General features: G+C 39.4%; 1 protein-coding gene across 1 annotated transcript; it reads left to right on the forward strand.

Annotated features, from left to right (window-relative positions):
• The first annotated feature begins 162 nt into the window (after positions 1–162).
• LOC145422827 (protein bicaudal D homolog 2) lies at positions 163–19,500 on the forward strand. Its single transcript, XM_080294648.1, has 10 exons — positions 163–384; positions 2,303–2,638; positions 4,926–5,138; positions 5,316–5,468; positions 8,135–8,647; positions 9,585–10,451; positions 11,046–11,225; positions 14,767–14,918; positions 17,189–17,528; positions 19,462–19,500. Exons 2-10 carry the CDS (start codon positions 2,387–2,389, stop codon positions 19,465–19,467), a joined length of 2,676 nt encoding a protein of 891 aa, XP_080150774.1. The 5' UTR covers positions 163–384; positions 2,303–2,386; the 3' UTR covers positions 19,468–19,500.
• Positions 19,501–19,713: the final 213 nt, after the last annotated feature.

Genomic DNA, 19,713 nt, shown 5'->3' on the forward strand with positions numbered 1-19,713 from the left:
TTTAATTAATTAATTAATTTACATTTTTTTAATTTCAGGGTTTAATGTTTAACTCACACGCCCTGTTAGAAACAACTGGCCCAAACTAGCCATATAATAAAAAATAAGGTTCTTAGTGAGGTTGTATTGCCTCGTTGCTAAGCTAGAGGGGGTCCTCGTGCCTTGGCGGTTTCGGCGCGCGTTTGACACCCGACCTCGGGAGGAGAAACGGGTGGAGGAACTGGTGGGAGGAAGGGAAACTGCTGCTGCCGCCGCTGTTGGTATCCTTGGCTGTTGTTTCGTAATTAGCAACTGTTGCTTTTAAGAGAGACAGCTCCATTTGGACGTGCAAGGCTAACGTTTGCGAGCAGCCACCGAGTGCCATCTTTGGGATAAAGCCATAGGGTGAGTATGTAGGTAGGCTAATGATGGCTGTCCGGCTAATTAGCTTGCCTGATAGGATCCGGCTCTTGTTACAACAGTGTTCAAGCCCCGTTAGTTAGTTAATCGGTTAGACTGTTGGCGTCCGTTCGGTTAAGGCTATGTAGGAAGGTGAAATTGCAAAGCTAAGAAGCTATCTAGCTAGCGAAAGTCCGTTTCGCTATCTGCATCAGCGTTGGATTAAACCTGGTGCTGCTAGCTGTCTCTAGTTGTGTCATATTTCCACGTTACTCCACTGTGGTCTTTGACTACTGTCAATATGTGTTTTATCTGATTAATAGCCTCTTGCTTTTAAACATAGCGAATATTCTCAATTGCAAGCTCTTAGTGCATGTTCACGGAGAACCGGTTTCTTGGCGTAGAGGAAGCAGATGCTTGTTTCATGACTAACTCGCAGCTACATCCTTTGGCACGGGACGACCAGCGGCTGGTGTTTCCATCTTCGGTCAGACAAGAGGACACGAGGAAATCGTGGGAATCTGCCCCACCCAGGCCGGTCGAAGTAAACATATGTTGTTTCCGCGCCTTGGTCGTGTAGCAGCTGTTTCAAGTGTTTAGCAGTAATTTGCGTAGTGTGAAAGATGAAGACTGGTCGATGCTACTCTTATAGCATCAGCATCCTCTTGCATTTAAGTTTAAGCCTGTTTTTGTTAATTATGGGGATGTGAGGAAACCTCAGTAATCAATTTGTTTGTTTTAGGTCTAAATCATTTCTTAGACGGTGAAAAACGGTTTCTTGATTTATGTTTTTGCATATTTGTCAGACTTATATGTTTCAGATCAAACACATTTTAGTATTAGACACCCCCCCCCCCCCCCCCAAAAAAAAAAAAAAATCTGAGCAAATGTAAAGTGGAGTTCTTAAATGATGATTTAGCTTATTAAGGACCAGTAGCTATGAAAAGCTATCCAAACCTATCTGTCCCTGTGTGAAAAAGTAATTGCCCCCTAAACCTAATAACTGGTTGTGCCACACTTTGCAGTAACTGGCAATGAGTCTTTCACATCATTGTGGAGGGATTTTGGGTCATTCTTCTTTGCAGAAATCGTTTAATTCAGCTACAATGAGTAATTTTCAAGCATGAGTGGCCTGTTTAAAGTTATGCCAAAACATCTTAATCAGATTTAAGACTGGACTTTGGCCACTCAAAAACCTTCCCATACTTAAGTGGACTATTATGAACTAATGGTCAGATATTGTCCTTCAGAATTTTGTGGTAGTAAGCAGAATTCATGGTTCGATCAAATTGAAAATGAACCATTGTGTTCTTTTTAGTCAGTGATGGGTTTTTTTTTTTATCCTGGAACCCTCCTGTGGATGCCAGTTTTGCCCAGCCTCTTTCTTATTGTTGAAAACTGCCCCCCCCCCCCCCCCTCCAGACCTGCTGTTCTTCAGATGTTGTTCTTGATGCACTCTTGGAGTAATTTTGGTAGGATGACCACTCCTGGGGGAAGGTTCACCAGATCTCTTTTCCTAATTCACTTTGTCAGACATGTTCTGTTCAAGTGATTATTTTATGTATTATTATTTTAATAATAATACATATGATTTACCAAAAGGGGCATTTTATTTTTATTGTGTTATCTTTCTTAGTATTAGAAACTGATGATCTGAAACATCACGTGTGACAATCATGCAAAAAAATAAAATAAAAATCAGAAAGCACTCTAGCTGATAATGCAGCCCTTTCAGCACTAGATCTTAATTTAATCTCTTAGATTTTTCTCCTGGTCTTTAAAGCTTTAGTAAAACTTTTATCCCATTAAACTAATCCCAAAGTTAAACCTTACAGTTTACTCCATTAGTGTCACACTACAATTTATGCAAAAACCTCTATCTCCAAGTATTTTATGTAACCATGTTCTTTGTCTTTTGCCGTAGTGGTGTGGCGTAATGAAAGCAGAGGAGTGAAGGAGGCAATTGTCTCAGTAAAACATTTGCAGACAAGCAGGAGACTAAGTAAGGATGCTGGAGGCGGGTGCAGACCCAGCAGGTGTAATGGCCGAGGGAGAAGAGGAAGCGGAGATGGGGAGCAGGGATTTGAAGGCTGAAGTGATGCGGCTGACTCTCGAGCTTCAAGAGGCCACAGAGGAAAAGCTACAGGCAGCCCGCTACGGTCTGGTGGTGCTGGAGGAAAGTGCTGCCCTCAAGATGAAACACACACAGCTGGAAGAAGAGCATGAATCTCTCAAACTGGAGCTACAACAGCTCAAAGAGGTAGGAGCACCTAAGGCATATGTTATTTTTTTAGATTGTTTATTTATATATTTGGGGTGGCTGTAGGTCAGGATGTAGAGCAGGTCACGTACTAATTGGAAGGTTGGTGGTTCGATCCTCATCTTCTCTAGTCTGCATGCCAAATATCCTTGGGCAAGATACTAACTCCAACTCGCTCTCTGATGCATTCATCAGAGTATGAATCTGTGTGAACGTTAGATAGAAAGCACTTACATAGGGAAAGCATAGAAAAAAGTGCTTGTGTGATTGGGAAAAGCACTAAAAAAACACCAGTCCATTTACCATATTTACCTTGTAAGCTTGTGAGGTCATCATTCCACTGGTTTCCAGGTAGTTTTCCTATATCACATACTTGCTGTGTGATCTTTTGTTTATATAATAAAATGTGCGCAATGAAATGCATTTCCCGTTGTAAGCTTTCACAGTAATGGTCTAATAAACAGAACTCTTGTATTTTGCAGGGTATTAAAATCATGAAACAATGGACACCATACAAAAATTGTATTTTATAATTATCAGGTTTAACGGGTTTACATTATTGGTAGGCATAATTTAAATGCCATCAACACCATAATTGCTGCTATTATATATAAGCACAATCTCTCTAAGTTTATTCATTTTATAGTTCATAGTTGAGGAGCTGCCTTGCGGTCTTGCAGTCCTATAAAGATACCATGGTTGAGGGGTTTTTTTTGTTTTGTTTTTTTTACACGTGCCAGTGGACTATGTCATGAATTTGCCTGTTCATTCCGTCATTGTCTTTTTGTAGCTCTCACTTTCTGATAAAACAATAACAGCTCTGTTACAGTTGTGACCTAATATTATACTTTGAATGTCTTGTCTTGTGATCATGTTGAGTCAGGTTTGCCTCACATGTCATTTGATGTTGGCAGGAGAAGAGTGTTAACTGATTATGACGTTTTTGCATCCAGTTAGTCAGCATGTTGCTATTAACATATGTTAATTTGGATGTCTAAATTTAGCTGATTTTGATTCGTTATGTTAAAGCATTAAGGATTTAATATGGTCAGAGCAGGATATTCAAGATAAAAGATCAGGCCAATACAGCAAAGCTCTGATTATGTTTAAACCATGCCTTTCATAGATACATTGAAATAATGCATAGGCTTTTCATATTATAAACAATGCACTTTCCACCATTGTGGGGGGGGGGGTTAAGTAAATAACCATTGTATAGTAACACTGACTTGACCATATTTACTAGATCGTTTGAATCTCAATTTTAAAGGTACAAAAACTGTATTAGACTCCGTTTTCATATTGCCACTGAATTTCTGCTAAAATAACTGATTAATGCAGTGTTGTTTCCATACAGAAAACTGAAGAATAATTAGCACATTAAGAATGTTTTAACAAGTGTTTCCTAATGTAAATTTTGTCACAAATACTTATAGACCCACAAAGGTATTTGGTATTACTGGAACAGGTTTTTAAATACTGATTTATGTAAGAAATTAATCCTATAAAACTAAGTCCGGTCATGTGGGCAGATTTCTGATTTTGCAGTTATTCCATCTGCCTGTTCAAATTAAAAGGGGAGAAATTTAAAAAAAAAAATCCTTCTTACGGGTAGTTACTGATATTAATCAATTTATCTGTAAGAATAACAGTAAAAGTGGTCAGCTGGGATGCTTTATAATGCCATATAAATTTAAGTGCTGTACTGTTTCTGATTTCAGCTATTTTTAAAATCAGTGTAAACCTCCTTTTTTATTTTTGGCTATTTACCCATTTAGGTTTTGGCAGGGTTGAGCTCCTGTGCTGGTCATTATGTAACCATATTATTAGTGATCATTTAGGCATGTTTAGTAGCTTGTTTGTTTCATTAAAACCCTTATGTGATCTTTCTTTCATTAGCACTTATTGGTGCATAGTGTGTGTCAAGGTCTGTGGTTGTGGCACGCTGTGAAAAAATGCATGTTATTGCTAGATAACTGTAATCTATTAGGGTCATAGTATAAGGCAAGACAAACAGAACTGCAAAAATGATGTGGAAATTGCTGTTAAGGTCCAAGGTTACAGAACCATATCAGCTATTTCCTCATTGCAGTCAGGTCTCAGGTGATTAATGTCCACTGAAAACTGACAGAGAAGTGCAATTTCCTCTCCTTTGTTTACATTGTTTACATTTCTTATCTTTATAATGATATGGGTCAAATGTTATTGTTTCCCCCCTTATGTGTAACACAATAGTGTGTCAAATAGTGTTTTAGAGCTGTCCTTATCAGTTTTTGTTTGTGTTAAGGCATTTGCAGATTCTGTGAGCAGCCAGAAACGTGCAGCTGCTGATGGAGAGTGCCGGGAGGAGAGCCTGCTACAGGAGACTGCCAGTAAAGAGGCTGCCATGGCAACGCGCATAGAGGAAGTTCAGACAGAGCTGAAGCAAGCACGCCTTGCTCTGGGCAATGCCCACGCAGAGATTGATAGACTTGGGGGGCTCTCCACCCAGCTGAAGAAGGTATGGTGTACTCATTCAGTACTCCCTCTTCTCGTGATAAATGCAAATAAAAATTAAATCCCTTTGGAGAAAATATTAGTTCTCTAGCCTAGAATTAACAGTATATGATATGTAATTGACAGTTAAGCATGTTAAGCTGTGCTTTGTACTGATTTTACTGTGGATTTTCTTCCACAGGAGTGTGAGTGTCTTGAGGCAGAGAAAGGCCACCTGAGGGATGAAATAAAGGAATATAAAGTGCGTGAGCTGCGCCAGTTGCAAGACAATGGGGAGCTAGAGGAAGAGAACATATCTCTGCAAAAGCAGGTGTCTGTGCTCAAGGAAAACCAGGTCAGTTGTCACCTTCCTTCACACAATCATTTTTGTATAACATTATATTTATTGATTTTATTATTGAAAGAATATGAAATAAATCGATAAACAACCCCCATCTCCACTCTATATGTCCTGAGTCCCATCTGCTGCATAAATTTGAAACATTTTTTTAAAAAATTGGCAAGGGGCAGGAAGGGGCTGACGAGGAGACATGGATGTGTGAAACAGTAGTGTTCAGAATTTCTAGGGCCAGAGAGCATGGTGACACAGAAAAGCAGGTTACCTTTGTTACAGAGTTTCTGAATTACCTGAAGTAGACTAGTGTGGTGGGGTAACTGCGAGGGTTTTAGCTAAACCTGATAATGCCCAAAGCCAGAGCTCGCTTGCTCTGCCCATCTCTCTCCTCTATCAATAACCCTAATCTCCAACCGTATGGAGAAATGAAGAGAAATAATTCAGTAAGGTTTTGTTCCTCCACCTTCACACATGAGGAGGAAGGTAAACAAATACACTATACCACACAACATGTTTGTTGTCAAAACTTCAAAGGACGGTAACAAAAAAGCTGCTGGTGAACAGACTGGACAGTCTAGTTGCCGGGTGAATAGTGTTGTTCTTTTCACCAAATGAAGCAGCTCCCACAGCAGAGGACATGCTATTCATCTCATAACTACCTGTGTTTTTCATTAGACAGTATATTCCCATAAAACCTGCTTCCACTGAAAGCCGAATACCAAAGCCAGTTTAACATTTGTAATGCAGTGTGATTGAAAGTGTGTAATTATAGCTGTGTGTTGCACCATGGCAACCATGTTTCAGTGTAACTATTTCATGTTTCTCAAGATATTTCGGGATGTTGTGTTTTTTATTTATTTTTTCACATTCTAGAGGACATTATGTGCTCTGAGAATTTAGATATTTTTGTTTTAATAATTTTATGTGAGAATATTTTGTAAATATAAGCACAGCTTTGGAAAATGCTCCATAGACACTGTACTTATATGTAAATTTTTCATGTTGGTTGTTGTATTAAGCAGTTATTCCAAGTCTGCTTGATGTGCATACACATCTCTGTCAGTACTAGATTTGGGAAAAATGTATGTGACCTGTGAGTTGACTTTGAAAGAAAATATTTTGTCATCTGTATCTCTCTGTCTGGAATATAATTTTTAAATGAAACCACATTCATTTTCATTTGAGGGACACACTGGAAAATGAGAATCACATGAAGGGACAGATGGACATGCTTTGAGTCCAAAATGTATGTCTCATTTGGCCTTTTCACACATAATGTGGTCCACATAAAAGCTAGCCAATTATTAGTCTTACTATTGTAGTAAGCTACCATATAGCCAAATAAGTACCTTTTTTAACAGCCTGAACTTGAGAACTAGTGTTAGCTTGGCTTTTAATAATTCATTTTAATTCAAACATTAGTGCAATGCTGCAAATTATGTTTTTTCTCAAGAGACATTTTATGTCTCTTGAGAAAGATACACTGGCCTTTCTTTACACTTGGTAAAAGCATAAGCTGTCCAGTTTCTTGCTTTGGTTGAAATTGTCTGCCCTCAGTATAAACTTTTCTTCTTTTTTTTTTCTTTCATTTTGTTGCATTCTGTGTTAGCAAGCTTTTAACCTGCAGAGACCACAGCTACAGCCTGGCAGACCAGAATTTCTCAATAACCTAAAATGATATCCATGCCAGACTAAAAATTGTCCATGACTGTACAGATTTGGCCCTTTGATGTTAACACATGTACCCTAACTGATCTTTAGCCTGTCAATCATAGAAGGACAATTTCAATGTTATATTATAGCTATTTATAAGAAACATGCATTATTTTATGTGTACTTTATGTCAGAATCAGAAAGAATCAGAATCAGAAAGGGTTTTATTGCCAAATGTTGAGCGGGTTTACAACATTAGGAAATTGCTGTGGTGCTTCAGTGCAAACATACTGTTATAAATACTGTTATAAATTAAGCTTAAGTTAAGCTTCTAAAAGCTACTGTGTTTCTAGCAAGAGCCCAGCAAACATTGTTATTAGAATTCCTAAATGGATACATTTTTATCCACTTTATTTTGACTGTTCATTTATGAATCAGAATCAGAAAGGGGTTTATTGCCAAATGTTGAGCAGGTTTACAACATTAGGAAATTGCTGCGGTGCTTCAGTGCAAACATAGTGTCATAAATAGCACTTAAATAGACATGAAAAAAAATAAAAGTAGGGATAAGAATTAAAAGTGCTACATAGAAAGATATGTGCATGAGCTATACATGAGATATATACATGAGAATAAGAATTAAGAGTGCTACGTTGAAAGATATATACATGAGTGCAGGTGGTGATCAGTGCCAAACATGGAATGATGCAGTGAACACAGCGTAGGGTCATGTGTTAGTAGCGGGAACAGTCATATGGTTATTGTTCATGTGTCCAACAGCAGAGGGGAAGAAACTATGCTATAGCAATAATAAAATTATTGGTTTGGATGACTATGAAGTCAGACAGTGTAGTTTTCATTTGCCTACTGAAGCTGTCTGGTTGTGAGTGTAACTTTGCTAAATGCAGTGATAAGTGTATTTGCATGTTAGGGATACAATTTCCATTCATACTAAATGAGCTGAATAAAGTAACAAAGAAAGTCTTCTTGTCCTGCTTCTAATCTTATTTCAGGTTGAGTTTGAATCAATTAAGCTGGAGCTGACCCAGAAGAACGAGGAGCAGGAGGAGCTGCGAGGACAGCTGGAGGAAGCTGGAAGACTGAGGGAGATTGCAGAGAGGCAGCTGGATGAGGCCCTTGAAGCACTGAAGGAGGAAAGGGAGCAGAAAAACAGTCTGCGGCGGGAGCTCTCTGCCTTGACCCTTAACCCCTTTGATTCTGTGGGGAACCTGGAGCTCCACTTGGAGCAGCTGGATGACAGCCAGGAAGAGGGCCAGGGTGGAGAGGGTGAAGGGGAGGATGGGGATGAGAATCAGGACAGCGGTTTTAATAACGGTCCTGGATCTTCTTCCAGTTCTGCTAACCCTCCTCACTTGGGTGGCTCCAAAAGTAACGGCCTCATCCATCGCTACTCCACCCCACGCCACAGTGATGTACTTCGTGCTCCTGCTTCTGGACTGGTCGCAGACCTGCTGAGTGAGCTACACTTTTCAGACAGTCAGAAACTAAAGCAGCAGCTCCTACAGGTGAGCAACAGAAAAACACTTACCTTTTTTTCAAATGCTTCTTTGTGGTATCCCACTGAGGACAAATGATTAAAAGGAACTAAAAAAAAGTAACTTCAATCCTACATGTTATTAAGAGAATGAAGTCATTTTATGGATTGTGTACAGAGGTAACGAGAATTTGCAAACGTTTGGGTATGGAAGTATCATTAGTTTAGTGTGGTAATTCTATAGCCATCACAGTCAGTTTCAAGTATCACTAAAAGTAGAATTAGGGTTTAGGGTATCATTGTTTCTCAGATGCTTGGGTGCCCATTAATAGTCTTAACAGAGTTAAGAAAAATAACACACAATAATTTGATAATTACTTAAGCATTTACCCTATGTTGCTTTCTTATGACCTTTTATATATGAATTTAAAAGCCTTTAAAAGGTTTAGACAGTTTATTTACTGTAGATATGTAAAATAGAAAGCTGTTATCTGGCTTGGCTAAGTAAGGAGGATATACAATTTAGTCTGTGCGCTAAGCTGTTAGCAGGGCTCTCTGCCACTTCCTGCTCTAGACCACATCCGTTTTGTGATGGAGGAGGAGCATTAATATATATTGTGTATTCCATCAAGCACTTTCTCCAGCTCCCACCTGATAAAGCTTCATAAACCAAAGGGTACTTCAGGAAATGAAGAATGTCTTGAGCTGTCATTGCTCTCTATGTAAATATATTATTCATGGTGCACTTAAATCAAGAGGCTGGGTTTGAAAGTTCCTACTGAACAGATGTCGCTATTTGACATTAAAAATTTATAATGAGTAAAGGTGGTGGGGGAGAAATGTGTGTCACAGACATTTATAACCTCCCTTTTTGTTTTGAAATTAATCAACATTCAGTATTGTTCTTGTTCTGTGAACTGATGTTAATAATTACAGACTTCTCATGTTATGTTTGTGTGTACATCCAGGCAGAGCGAGAGAAGTCCAGCTTGACTAGCAAGGTGGAGGAACTGCAGATGCAGCTGGTAATGTCCAGACAGGCACTCAGTCAGCAAGAAGACAAGGTTGGCTCTCTCACCCAGCAGCTGGAAGCTGTGCAGAGTAGTCGACAACAAAGCCAAGAGGTGGATGACAAAGGAGATAATGAGACAGAAAAAGATGGTGGCAATGCTGTATTTGACTATGAGGTAGACACCAAGAGCAAGGAGGTGCTGGAAGCGCGTATGCGCGCGGCTAGCGAAGAGCTTCTAAAGCTGCGAGATGAACTGTCTCAGGCAGGAACACGTTATAACACCCTGGAGCAGAGATACAAGCAAGAGAAGGAGCGTTGGAGGGCTGAGGCCCAGGAGCTGGCTGACAAAATCCGTCAGTGTATCAAGTCCAGCAAGCAAGATCAAGAGCGCATCAGTGAGCTGGAGAAGGAGATTGGAGCAACACGGAAAGTGGCAAGTGATTCTGAAGGGCACTTAAGTGTTGCTCAGGAAGAGCTGCTGGCCTTCTCTGAGGAGCTGTCCAACCTGTATCACCACATCTGTGTATGCAACAACCTTACTCCCAAACGGGTCACCCTGGACTATTATCGTGATGGTGCCAGGTCAGGAGGCAGCGCCAGAAGATCACACCTCTATTCCCAGCACAGCGTCCAAAAGAAGACTCGAGCCAATGACATGTTCATTTCGAAAGCTGCAGCGTTGCAGTTTATGGGAGAAGTTGACAGTGCTGTAACCAGTGGAGACTCTCCTACCTGCCCTGGATCCCCCACCCTAGATTTCAGGGACCCTTCCAATGTTCGCAACTTAGTAGCAGTCATCCGTTGCCAGATAAAACATCTTCGGGTAAGACAAAAAGTGTAGTTCTTGTGACATTTATTAATGTAGTACTCCAACACTACTTAGTTCTTTGTGAACTAAAACTTGTAACCAGTGCAAATTCTCAAACTTTTTTGCTGTAACCCTAATGCTGAAAAACAAACTTTTATTCTGGGTAAAATCCTTAACTCCTTTACAAATGTTTCACTGAACCTAATAATCTGCTCAGCCTGTTAACAGAGTTCAGCTGGTCCCATGTCTGCACAAATCCAGTGCCTGGCATGGGCTACAGTGACACGTGTGGGCGTGAATGTAGCGGCTTATCAGGGGTCAGAGTAGAACTGTAACCTCCATTACACCGAAAGAAAAGACAGGGTGGTAACAAGTTCATTAACTAGAGAAGTGCATATTCTCAAACAAAAAATAAATCCTCTTTTACATGTTTGAAGATTTATTCCTGCCACTTCAGTGTTATTGTTAAGAAATGTGATCATTTCGTGATAAAGATTTTTTTTTTTTTTTTTTTTTTTTAAATCAAAATGTTGTTCCCGTTATATAAGAAATGTTATTTGCCAGACTAACTGTGCTAACCCTTATAAATATCTGTCTCTGTTCTCTCAGGTGGCAGTGGACCTTTGTCGTCAGAGGGGTGCAGTGCCCTACTCAGGGCTAAGCAGCAGTGGAGAGGCAGAGCGGGACAATGAAAACCTCTTGGAGGAAGTGTTAAAACTCAAGTCTCTTCTGAGTACCAAGAGAGAACAGATTGCTACCCTCAGGACTGTTCTCAAGGCTAACAAACAGGTAGGTCACAGTAAGCAAGTATCTGTGTTGTAATGTTTGTCTTTATCTTCAGTGAAGGGAAGTATAGTGTTACTTCAGAAGGAGCTGAAGTTGTGAGTGTATCGGCTGTTTGGCACCAGCCCTTTGCTACAGTCTTTACAATTACTGCCCCATTCATATATATGTAGATGGTGTTATGTCACCAGTCATGTTTATTCTCATGTACAGCATTGACATAACTTCCACACTTACCACTGTTACTCTGACAAACCTGTTTTTACAAACACCATGCCAAATATTGAAAAACTATTTGTCTTTAAATCTACACAAATGCCATTTGTATAAGCATTTTCTTTCTGTTTTTTCGCCTTCATCTCATCCTCCCTGTGTATGTCAGGTTGTTGATACATGTTAAAAGAAATAATTTAAATAATTTATTTGTTTAACAGAAGAAAAACTCATTTAGCAGGATTGTCACCACTGACAGTTATACTAACCTCACCTGTAAAGCACCTTGATATACACCGTAGCTCATTCACTGTCCGAAACAAGTCGTATGTCCCATTTATGAATAAGTAATGGCCCCTATCAGTTAGTACCTATTCGGGTTGATTGTCACGGCTTGATGCAGTTTTTAGGGTTTTCCATTAGGTCATAGTAAGTGTTTCCAGGGACTTTTTTTTACTATCTACTTGGCTGGGGTTCCAAGCGATCAGAGTCATTTCTAAAATGTGACGTCAACAGACTGCATGCCACCAATTTGTTAGTCAGTGGCATCACAGGACATTGGCTATGTTGGTATAATGACCCCACACATATTAGGTGGTACTCGATTGTAATGAAAACAAATCAAGCCAAGTTGAGCCGATCCAAGTAAGTACTAAAGGAAAAAGGGCTTAAAGGTCTCTTGGAATGTGCCTTGTTTAGAATTGAGGCCAACTAATGTCATTTGATCTTTAATTCTTTTGTGTCTAAGGTCAGTGTTTGTAGTTTTGCTGCTTGATATTAAAATCAAGCTTTCCTATACTTTCCCACTTTCACTCATAGAAGGCAGGCTTCATTGTTTTTGTTTTGTTATATGAACATAATTTTGAGAATAGCTACCTTGGTTTACACAGATTGTCTGAAAATTAACCTTGCTAATATTTAACCATTAGTCTGTGTTAGATATAAGTTATAAGATAAAAGAGTTGTCATCTCTTGTTAGGGGTAATTTATGGTACAACTAGTTATGTGTCTGAGAGTTGCTTTCGCCACAAGCAAGAGAAGTGTGAGAGGACAAAAAATTTGTGATCAACAAATTCAGCTCAAGAATCAGAGACAGTGACTGCAGTGGACACATTTTTTTGTTTTTGTTTGTTTTTTTAACACTTTGTTTTGCTTCAACTCTTTACCGGTATATTTTATAAATTCACTTAGTTGTTTCTGACACTGCCCCCTGGTGACAGTAAAGAGTTACGACATGTAGGGCTTGGTCTGCACAGCTGTCCTAATGCTGTGTTCTGTTTATCTCAGAAGTCAGACGTCAAAGCTGGGGATGACGTAACTCCTTAGTCAAGTGTGTTCCAGTAATACTCGGTGTTTCTCATTGCTTTGCTGAATTTGTTTTGCTTCTTAGCAAGATCGAGTCATTCATGCATCACTAACTTTTTTTTTTCTTTGCGCTGTGCTGTGTCAGAGCTATGCATATGGCTTCATTAGCAAGTCATGAATACACAGCAGTGACAGAACAAATTGCAAGTTATACAATTTTACCTTTTAACTTTACATTTATTGCTGTCATCTTGGATTGTTCAGTCAAGCTTGGTGGGGATGCTCAGACTTTGAAAAATTGTGACTGGGAACTCAGGAATTCAGATTTCTGACTTCAACTGGAAATTCTGGAATGCAATTATACGTTATGTGTAGGATCACCATAGAAGTATGTTGGAGCCCTTAATAGGCCTCTAGTCAACCAATGAAAATCTTGAGTGAAATTTTATCTGCTTTTCAACAAATCCTTAGATTAACTAAAACTGGCCACAGTCCACTGAGTGCATTCTGCTTAGCCTTATTATAATAAGCAGGGATTGGTACCGGAGACTGGCAGTAAATCCCAATAACCGTACCAGACACACCATCACTTAAGTATCAGTAAGCAGCCAGACAAGCATTGCTGCTATCATTGATTATGCAAAATAAATTCATTCTAACACACCATTTTCTTATTATGACAAAGCTGCTGGTTTTGTGTTTACTGTCACCAGCAACTTCAAAGTTGCTGGTGACAGTAAACATGACAGTAAACATGACACTTAAAGTAAAAGTTTGCTGTGAAAAGATTTCAGTGTTGAGTTGATTGCTGAGCTTTGATGTGCAAGCTGCTTTTTGCAAAGTTCATGCACACTATTTTTATCCTCGTTTATAATAACACACAGCCGCAGTAACTATTGCTTTTACTTTTGTCTGTTACTTTGGTGCCAACTCCAAGTAAATTTAAAGCAAACATAACATTAAAAAATGTTTGACATAGCACTTCCCGTTAGGTTGAGTAAGTAAAAAAGTTGGGAAAACAATTGCTATTCACAGATACAGCCAACAATAATAAAATAATCCTGTAACTATATTGATGTTGTGCATTTCCCCATATAAAAGTACTTCAGGAAATTGTCTGCTCACTGAGAATTAGGTCAAGTGAGAGAGCATGTTGCTGAAAGCACTGACCAGTCCAACTGGAGACGCCAAACGTGCTTGTTATATAACTCACTTTGCAGGAGTATTATCCATCCATAATCTCACATAAGCAGTATGGGTGACCTGTCTCATCAATGTCTTGTCTAGACAGTCCCCTGGACCCACATGATTGTGCACCTTGAGTACATCAGCCTCTCCTCTGATGTGACATAGCACAAAGGGAAGAGGGAAAGAGAGTTCAACCTCTCCTCTGATGTGCTATGTTCAGCATTGCATGACCTGTTTCTGTCATTACCTGAACAGTCAGTCCTGTATACACACACGCACACTTAAGGTAATCTGTTTGATGGGCCAGTGGTCACTGACAATAGTTTTCCTTCTCAAGTCTGTTGACGTTAGCTGTCCACTGGTGCCTCTGATGTAATCAAACCATTTACACATGAGATTGTTACACTGATATTTGTATTTGGAGAACAGATAAGTAAAAAGCAATCCCATTAGTGGGGCAAACGTGATTTAGAACAAACTATTTGCTTAAGATACAGCGTGTTTAAACTATAGAGTCATATTGTTGATTTTGTGCCTTCTTCATAATAGTGATTTTTCTTTTCATTGATCTTTAAAACTCTGACCGAGATTGCTGTTTAACAGGAAATTTTGTAGTCACATAGGACAGGAACAGTTGAGCTGTCACTGAAGCTACTCAAATCTAAGGAATTTGACCCTAAATTCTTGGCCGGCATTTATTATCGCATGCAAGTGTCTCCAGAGTATTCCTAGTTTTGAAAGAAGTGCATAATTTTAAATAATGTGTTTTCATACCAGCAACAGATCATAATGTGTTTTTAAAACCCCATTTTGATACTAAATAATATTTTTGTTATTGCAGACTGCAGAGTTGGCCTTATCCAATTTGAAAACAAAGTATGAGACGGAGAAGAGTATGGTGTCAGAGACCATGATGAAGCTCCGAAATGAGCTCAAAGCCCTGAAGGAGGACGCTGCCACCTTCTCTTCTCTTCGAGTCATGTTCGCCAGCCGGTAAGCTTTCATTTCATGTGATTTGAAGCAAAACATATTACTGACTCAGGGAGGACAAATATAACACAATCATATATTTAATAAAGTTAGAAGAAACAAACATTTAAAAAACTGCTTTAAAATGTCTTAAAACTGGATTGTATTTGGCTCTGTACTAGTAGTTTTAAGGCTTATTAGTTGTGCTCTTGCTAAGGTACAGCTTTTGCTTTCACTCGTGTAATGAGCTTACCATGCTTATTACACCTATGGGCAATCCACTAGTTCACGTGAAGATTACAAACCACATGCTTCGCCCTGTGCTGATGGGTGATCAAGCAAGGTCACCTTTAAAAAAGACTTTTAACGTTTGTAGGACATGGGTTTGACTATAAACACCACCATGCTATCAAGGGGAAGATGTTAAGAGTTAAACATACAGATCATAACACTTGACTCACTAACCTCTTCTTTGCGGTGTTTTTATTTGGGATTTGTATGAGTGCACTAATGATTATTTTTCTGTTTTTGGTGATTGTGTTATGTGTTGCCAAAGTGCCCTGAGAAGGTTCTTGGCCATGTATTAGACCGTCTAGGCCCTTTCCAGACAGTTGTTATCCCTAAGAAGGATTGAAGAAGAGCCAGTAATGAAGGGCTGCTACTGTCTGTTCCAATAGGATAGAGATTACAGCTTTATAAAAAGATATTTGCTTAGAATCAGGTTCAGTGGAGCCATCATGTGGATAGCTAGTATGAGTGCATCTCTACAATATATGAAAATAAGGGTGTATTACCGTACTCATTTTAAACATATTTTTACTTACATTTTCCAGTTAGCATCGTTCCCGGTTGCCAGTGAATGAATGAATTGAAGCTTTTCCAACATTATTTATCTCAGTTTGATATCAATGTTAATTTATTTATTTTAACTACAAAAAATAATCCGTGGGAAAAAAGTTTTGCTTTTGTAACTTGTGATAGCTTGTGATATTTTTAATGATTTGTTAGCTTGTAAAATTAACCAATAATAACAATAATCTTCAGTTGCAATCCCTGCTGGTGTTTGATGTTTGCATTTAACACACTATAAGTCGTGTGAAGTAGGGCTGCTCAATTAATCGAATTTTAATCACGATTACGATCTGGGCTTTCAACGATCATTAAAAATGACTGAGCCGATTATTAGCCCCTCCCTCATTTATCCGCGACACCTTAAAGGCCGGTCCGTGAAAATATTGTCGGGCATAAACCGTCCGTGGCGCAAAAAAGGTTGGAGACCACTGATTAAGAGGACCCGAGGGAAGCTCGGAAAGCTAAGCAGAAGTTATTTGGAGAGTGACTGTCGTTGGTTGAAAAGAGAGTTTAAAAAAAAAAAAAAACTTCAGTGGTGTTGCACACTATTTTATATTATTTTTTAAAAGTCATTGTTAACCCTTTAAAGCCGGTCAGAGCAGCACGCTCCGTTTTGCGTAACTATTTTTAAATCCCTGTAGAACCTGAACCATGTAAGCTAGCGCAATAATTTGTTTTGCATATGAAACCGGAGGAGTTGTACTTACATCTGATGCCATCAGCTTGTCCTCGGTCACGGTTTCGTTCCACATATAGCTTTGCAAAAATTGCATAAAAAGCGCTTGCAGGAACAAAAACATAATATTCCAGAAACACACTTCGCCGTTCCTATCAGCTGTTCGTAACACTTCCCACAGTGAAATGATGCACCTGCTGTTTTCTTTGCAAATTTGCATCATAGGATTGTTTTTTGTTTTTCCTGCAGTATATAAAAATTGCTGTATCTCCAAAATAAAACTATGAAGACACTCAAAATAAATTTCCTGTGGTGGGAAACTATTTTTTGCAACTTTATTGTATTTAAAGTTTTGAGGGATAAACCTCTTAAATTTCTCCAAGTAGAAATATATGTAAACAAAACAAAAGCAATTTTCAATTTTTTTTGTAGTTTATTGCACTTTTTTTGCAATTTATGTAATTACTATGGACTTAATGCATACATATTATTAAAATATGGGCTATAACAGTTGTATTGATGTATAGCAACTTGAAGTGCTCCCACAAATGGCACTACAGCATGTAAAAAAAATAATATAAGCTCTGGTGGACTTGGTTCTATAGTAGGTCTTAAAGGGTTAAATAAATATCGTCAAATAATCGTGATCTCAATTTCAGTGAAAATAATCGTGATTATCATTTTTGCCATAATCGAGCAGCCCTAGTGTGAAGCATGTATTTCTATGCCTCTGTCTTTATTTCTTGCTGCATGTTGCATCTCTCAGGTGTGATCAGTATGTGACCCAGCTGGATGAGATGCAGAGGCAGCTAGCTGCTGCTGAGGATGAGAAGAAGACACTGAATTCTCTTCTGCGTATGGCCATCCAGCAGAAGCTGGCTCTTACTCAACGTTTGGAGGACCTGGAGGCCCCTATGTCTCCACACAGCTTAAACAGCAGCCCCCGTCGCTCTCGGGCCAAAGAGCTTGCTACCAAGTCAGGCCGTGCCCCTCGGAGCCCCAGAAGCAGTCCCGCCCGGCCTCCATTGAGGAGCAGTCCACGGTCTAGCCCCGTTCCTGCTACTCACCACCTGCGATCTCTAACTAGAAGCCTCCACACAAGCCCTGTAAGAACCCCTCTTTCTCTTTATCCTGACAACTCCAGCCAAACCAGCAGCCGCTCACGCGGAAGCAAGGGTCTCCAAAGAGATGCCACTTTTATTAGAAGTCATAGTGTCAGTGATGTTTGTAACACAGAGTTGAATCGTGGTTTTTCCCTGACCTATAAAGGCTCCACCAGTTCTGTGAACAGTGATTTAAGCTCTAAAATGTATCCTGTAAGTGAATCAAAAAAGGGAGCATCAGTCCGGAGAGCTTCTGTCCCTTTACGTCAGGACACTTTCATCACAACTCGCGTTGTACCTGCCTCTTCTGCCAGACTGAAGTCTTCTTTGTTTTCTTCTTCTATAGATAAACTAACCTCTTCTAAAACGGTGTGTGTGTATGCTAACACCAGTGAAGCATGGGGTGAAAGCCAACAAAATCATGCTCTAAACCCTAAATCAGATGTTTCTGTGAGGAGAAAGCAGTCAGGTCGCAGGTCTAATTCTGTACAAGCAGCAGCAGCATGCCATAACACGTATCTGTCAGACTCTGCACAGTTCAATTCAAGTCCGTCAAGGGCCCAGGCAGTCACATCACACTCTGTTAACAATTCAGCAAGTAGAACCAGGATGACCGGAATCTGTAGAGAGTCTAGACAAAGATCATTTACATCTACAAGTAGAAACACAGAGGAGTTGTACACTAATGCCAGTAAGAGCTCTGGTAATAAAGCTACATCTTCTAGGGCTCGGAGCTCACACTCTAAATCATCAAGGAGACAATAAAAAAATAAACGTAAATTAGCCAGCAGATCTAAGCTATCGAACTGGTTTACACACTATATTGACAAAAGTATTGGACCCACACTGAATTCAGGTGTTTTCAGTCCCATTGCCACAGGAGTGTAAATTCCAGCCCAACCATGCAGTCTGCCTTTTCAAACATTTGAGAAACTGTGATGAGTTGCTACTGTTGGAACAAGTGAGTTCATGGAATTTCCTTTCTCCTAAATATTCCACAATTAGCTGTAAGTGGTATTTTTGCAAAGTGGAAGTTTTTAGGAACCAAAGCAACTCAGTCACAAAGTGGTTGACCACGTAAATGTGGTGTCACTGAGTGCTGAGCAACACAGCATACAAAAGTCACCAATGCTCTGTTGACTCAGTAACTGACGAGCTCCAAACCTCTTCTGGCATTAACCTCAGCAAAATAACTGTGTACTGGGATCATCATGCCAATGGTTTCCATTACTGAGCAGCTCCTGTAAGTCCAGTGTGTGCAGAGCCCAGTTCTTTTGTCCATATAGTGTTTCTCTATAACAAGTTTTAAATAAGAGACTAATAAACTATCATTGATATCAATGAAATGGTAAATGGCCTGTATTTATATAGCGCTTTACTAGTCCCTAAGGACCCCAAAGCGCTTTACATATCCAGTCATCCACCCATTCACACACACATTCACACACTGGTGATGGCAGCTACATTGTAGCCACAGCCACCCTGGGGCGCACTGACAGTGCTAGTAATGAACTAGAGGGCACTGAAAGAACACATGCTTCAATGTTAGCAGTTTTTAAAAAGGCTTTTCCAAAATTGAAAGCGTACTTACAGTGCCAAGACTTCATCTTCATATTTCCTAACATGTGAATTGTTATGCTGTTTGCATAACAGACCAAACAAACAACTTTGATCAAATACCTTCTCAGTGCTTGCTTTTATCTTGAACAATCTTGTTTTTGCACAGCTTTAGTTTAGGGTTAGTGTTTAGTTTGGTTAAGATTTTTGCTTATTTTAACTGATCACCCCTAAATTGCTAACCTTTTGTGCTCTATGTTGTATTGATCTGTTTATCCTTATAATTTACCCTTACCATTTTCCACTAAACTTTTTAAAGTTCTTAAGTCAGACTAAATATTTTTTTCCTTTTTGTCTCTGTCTCACCTTGTCTTTGTAGCGCTGAAACACTCCTCCCATTACTCCAAAACCCTTCTTCTCCATAAGGACCTGTCTTCATGTTGACTCCTTGGCTCCCTCCTCCTTCCCTGACCTGAGACATCCTGTCCATCCCAGATATGATGCTACATTCCCCACTCTACCTAACAGAACCATGGACAGGAAAAAAAAGTATTTAAAAACAAAAACAAAAAAAAAAAAAAACTCTCATCCCACCCTTTTGGTCTTCTCTGCTTGGAGTGGAGAAGCCTGC

Source organism: Astatotilapia calliptera, chromosome 20 (genome assembly GCF_964374335.1).
Source record: "Astatotilapia calliptera chromosome 20, fAstCal68.1, whole genome shotgun sequence".
Lineage (NCBI taxonomy): Eukaryota > Metazoa > Chordata > Actinopteri > Cichliformes > Cichlidae > Astatotilapia > Astatotilapia calliptera.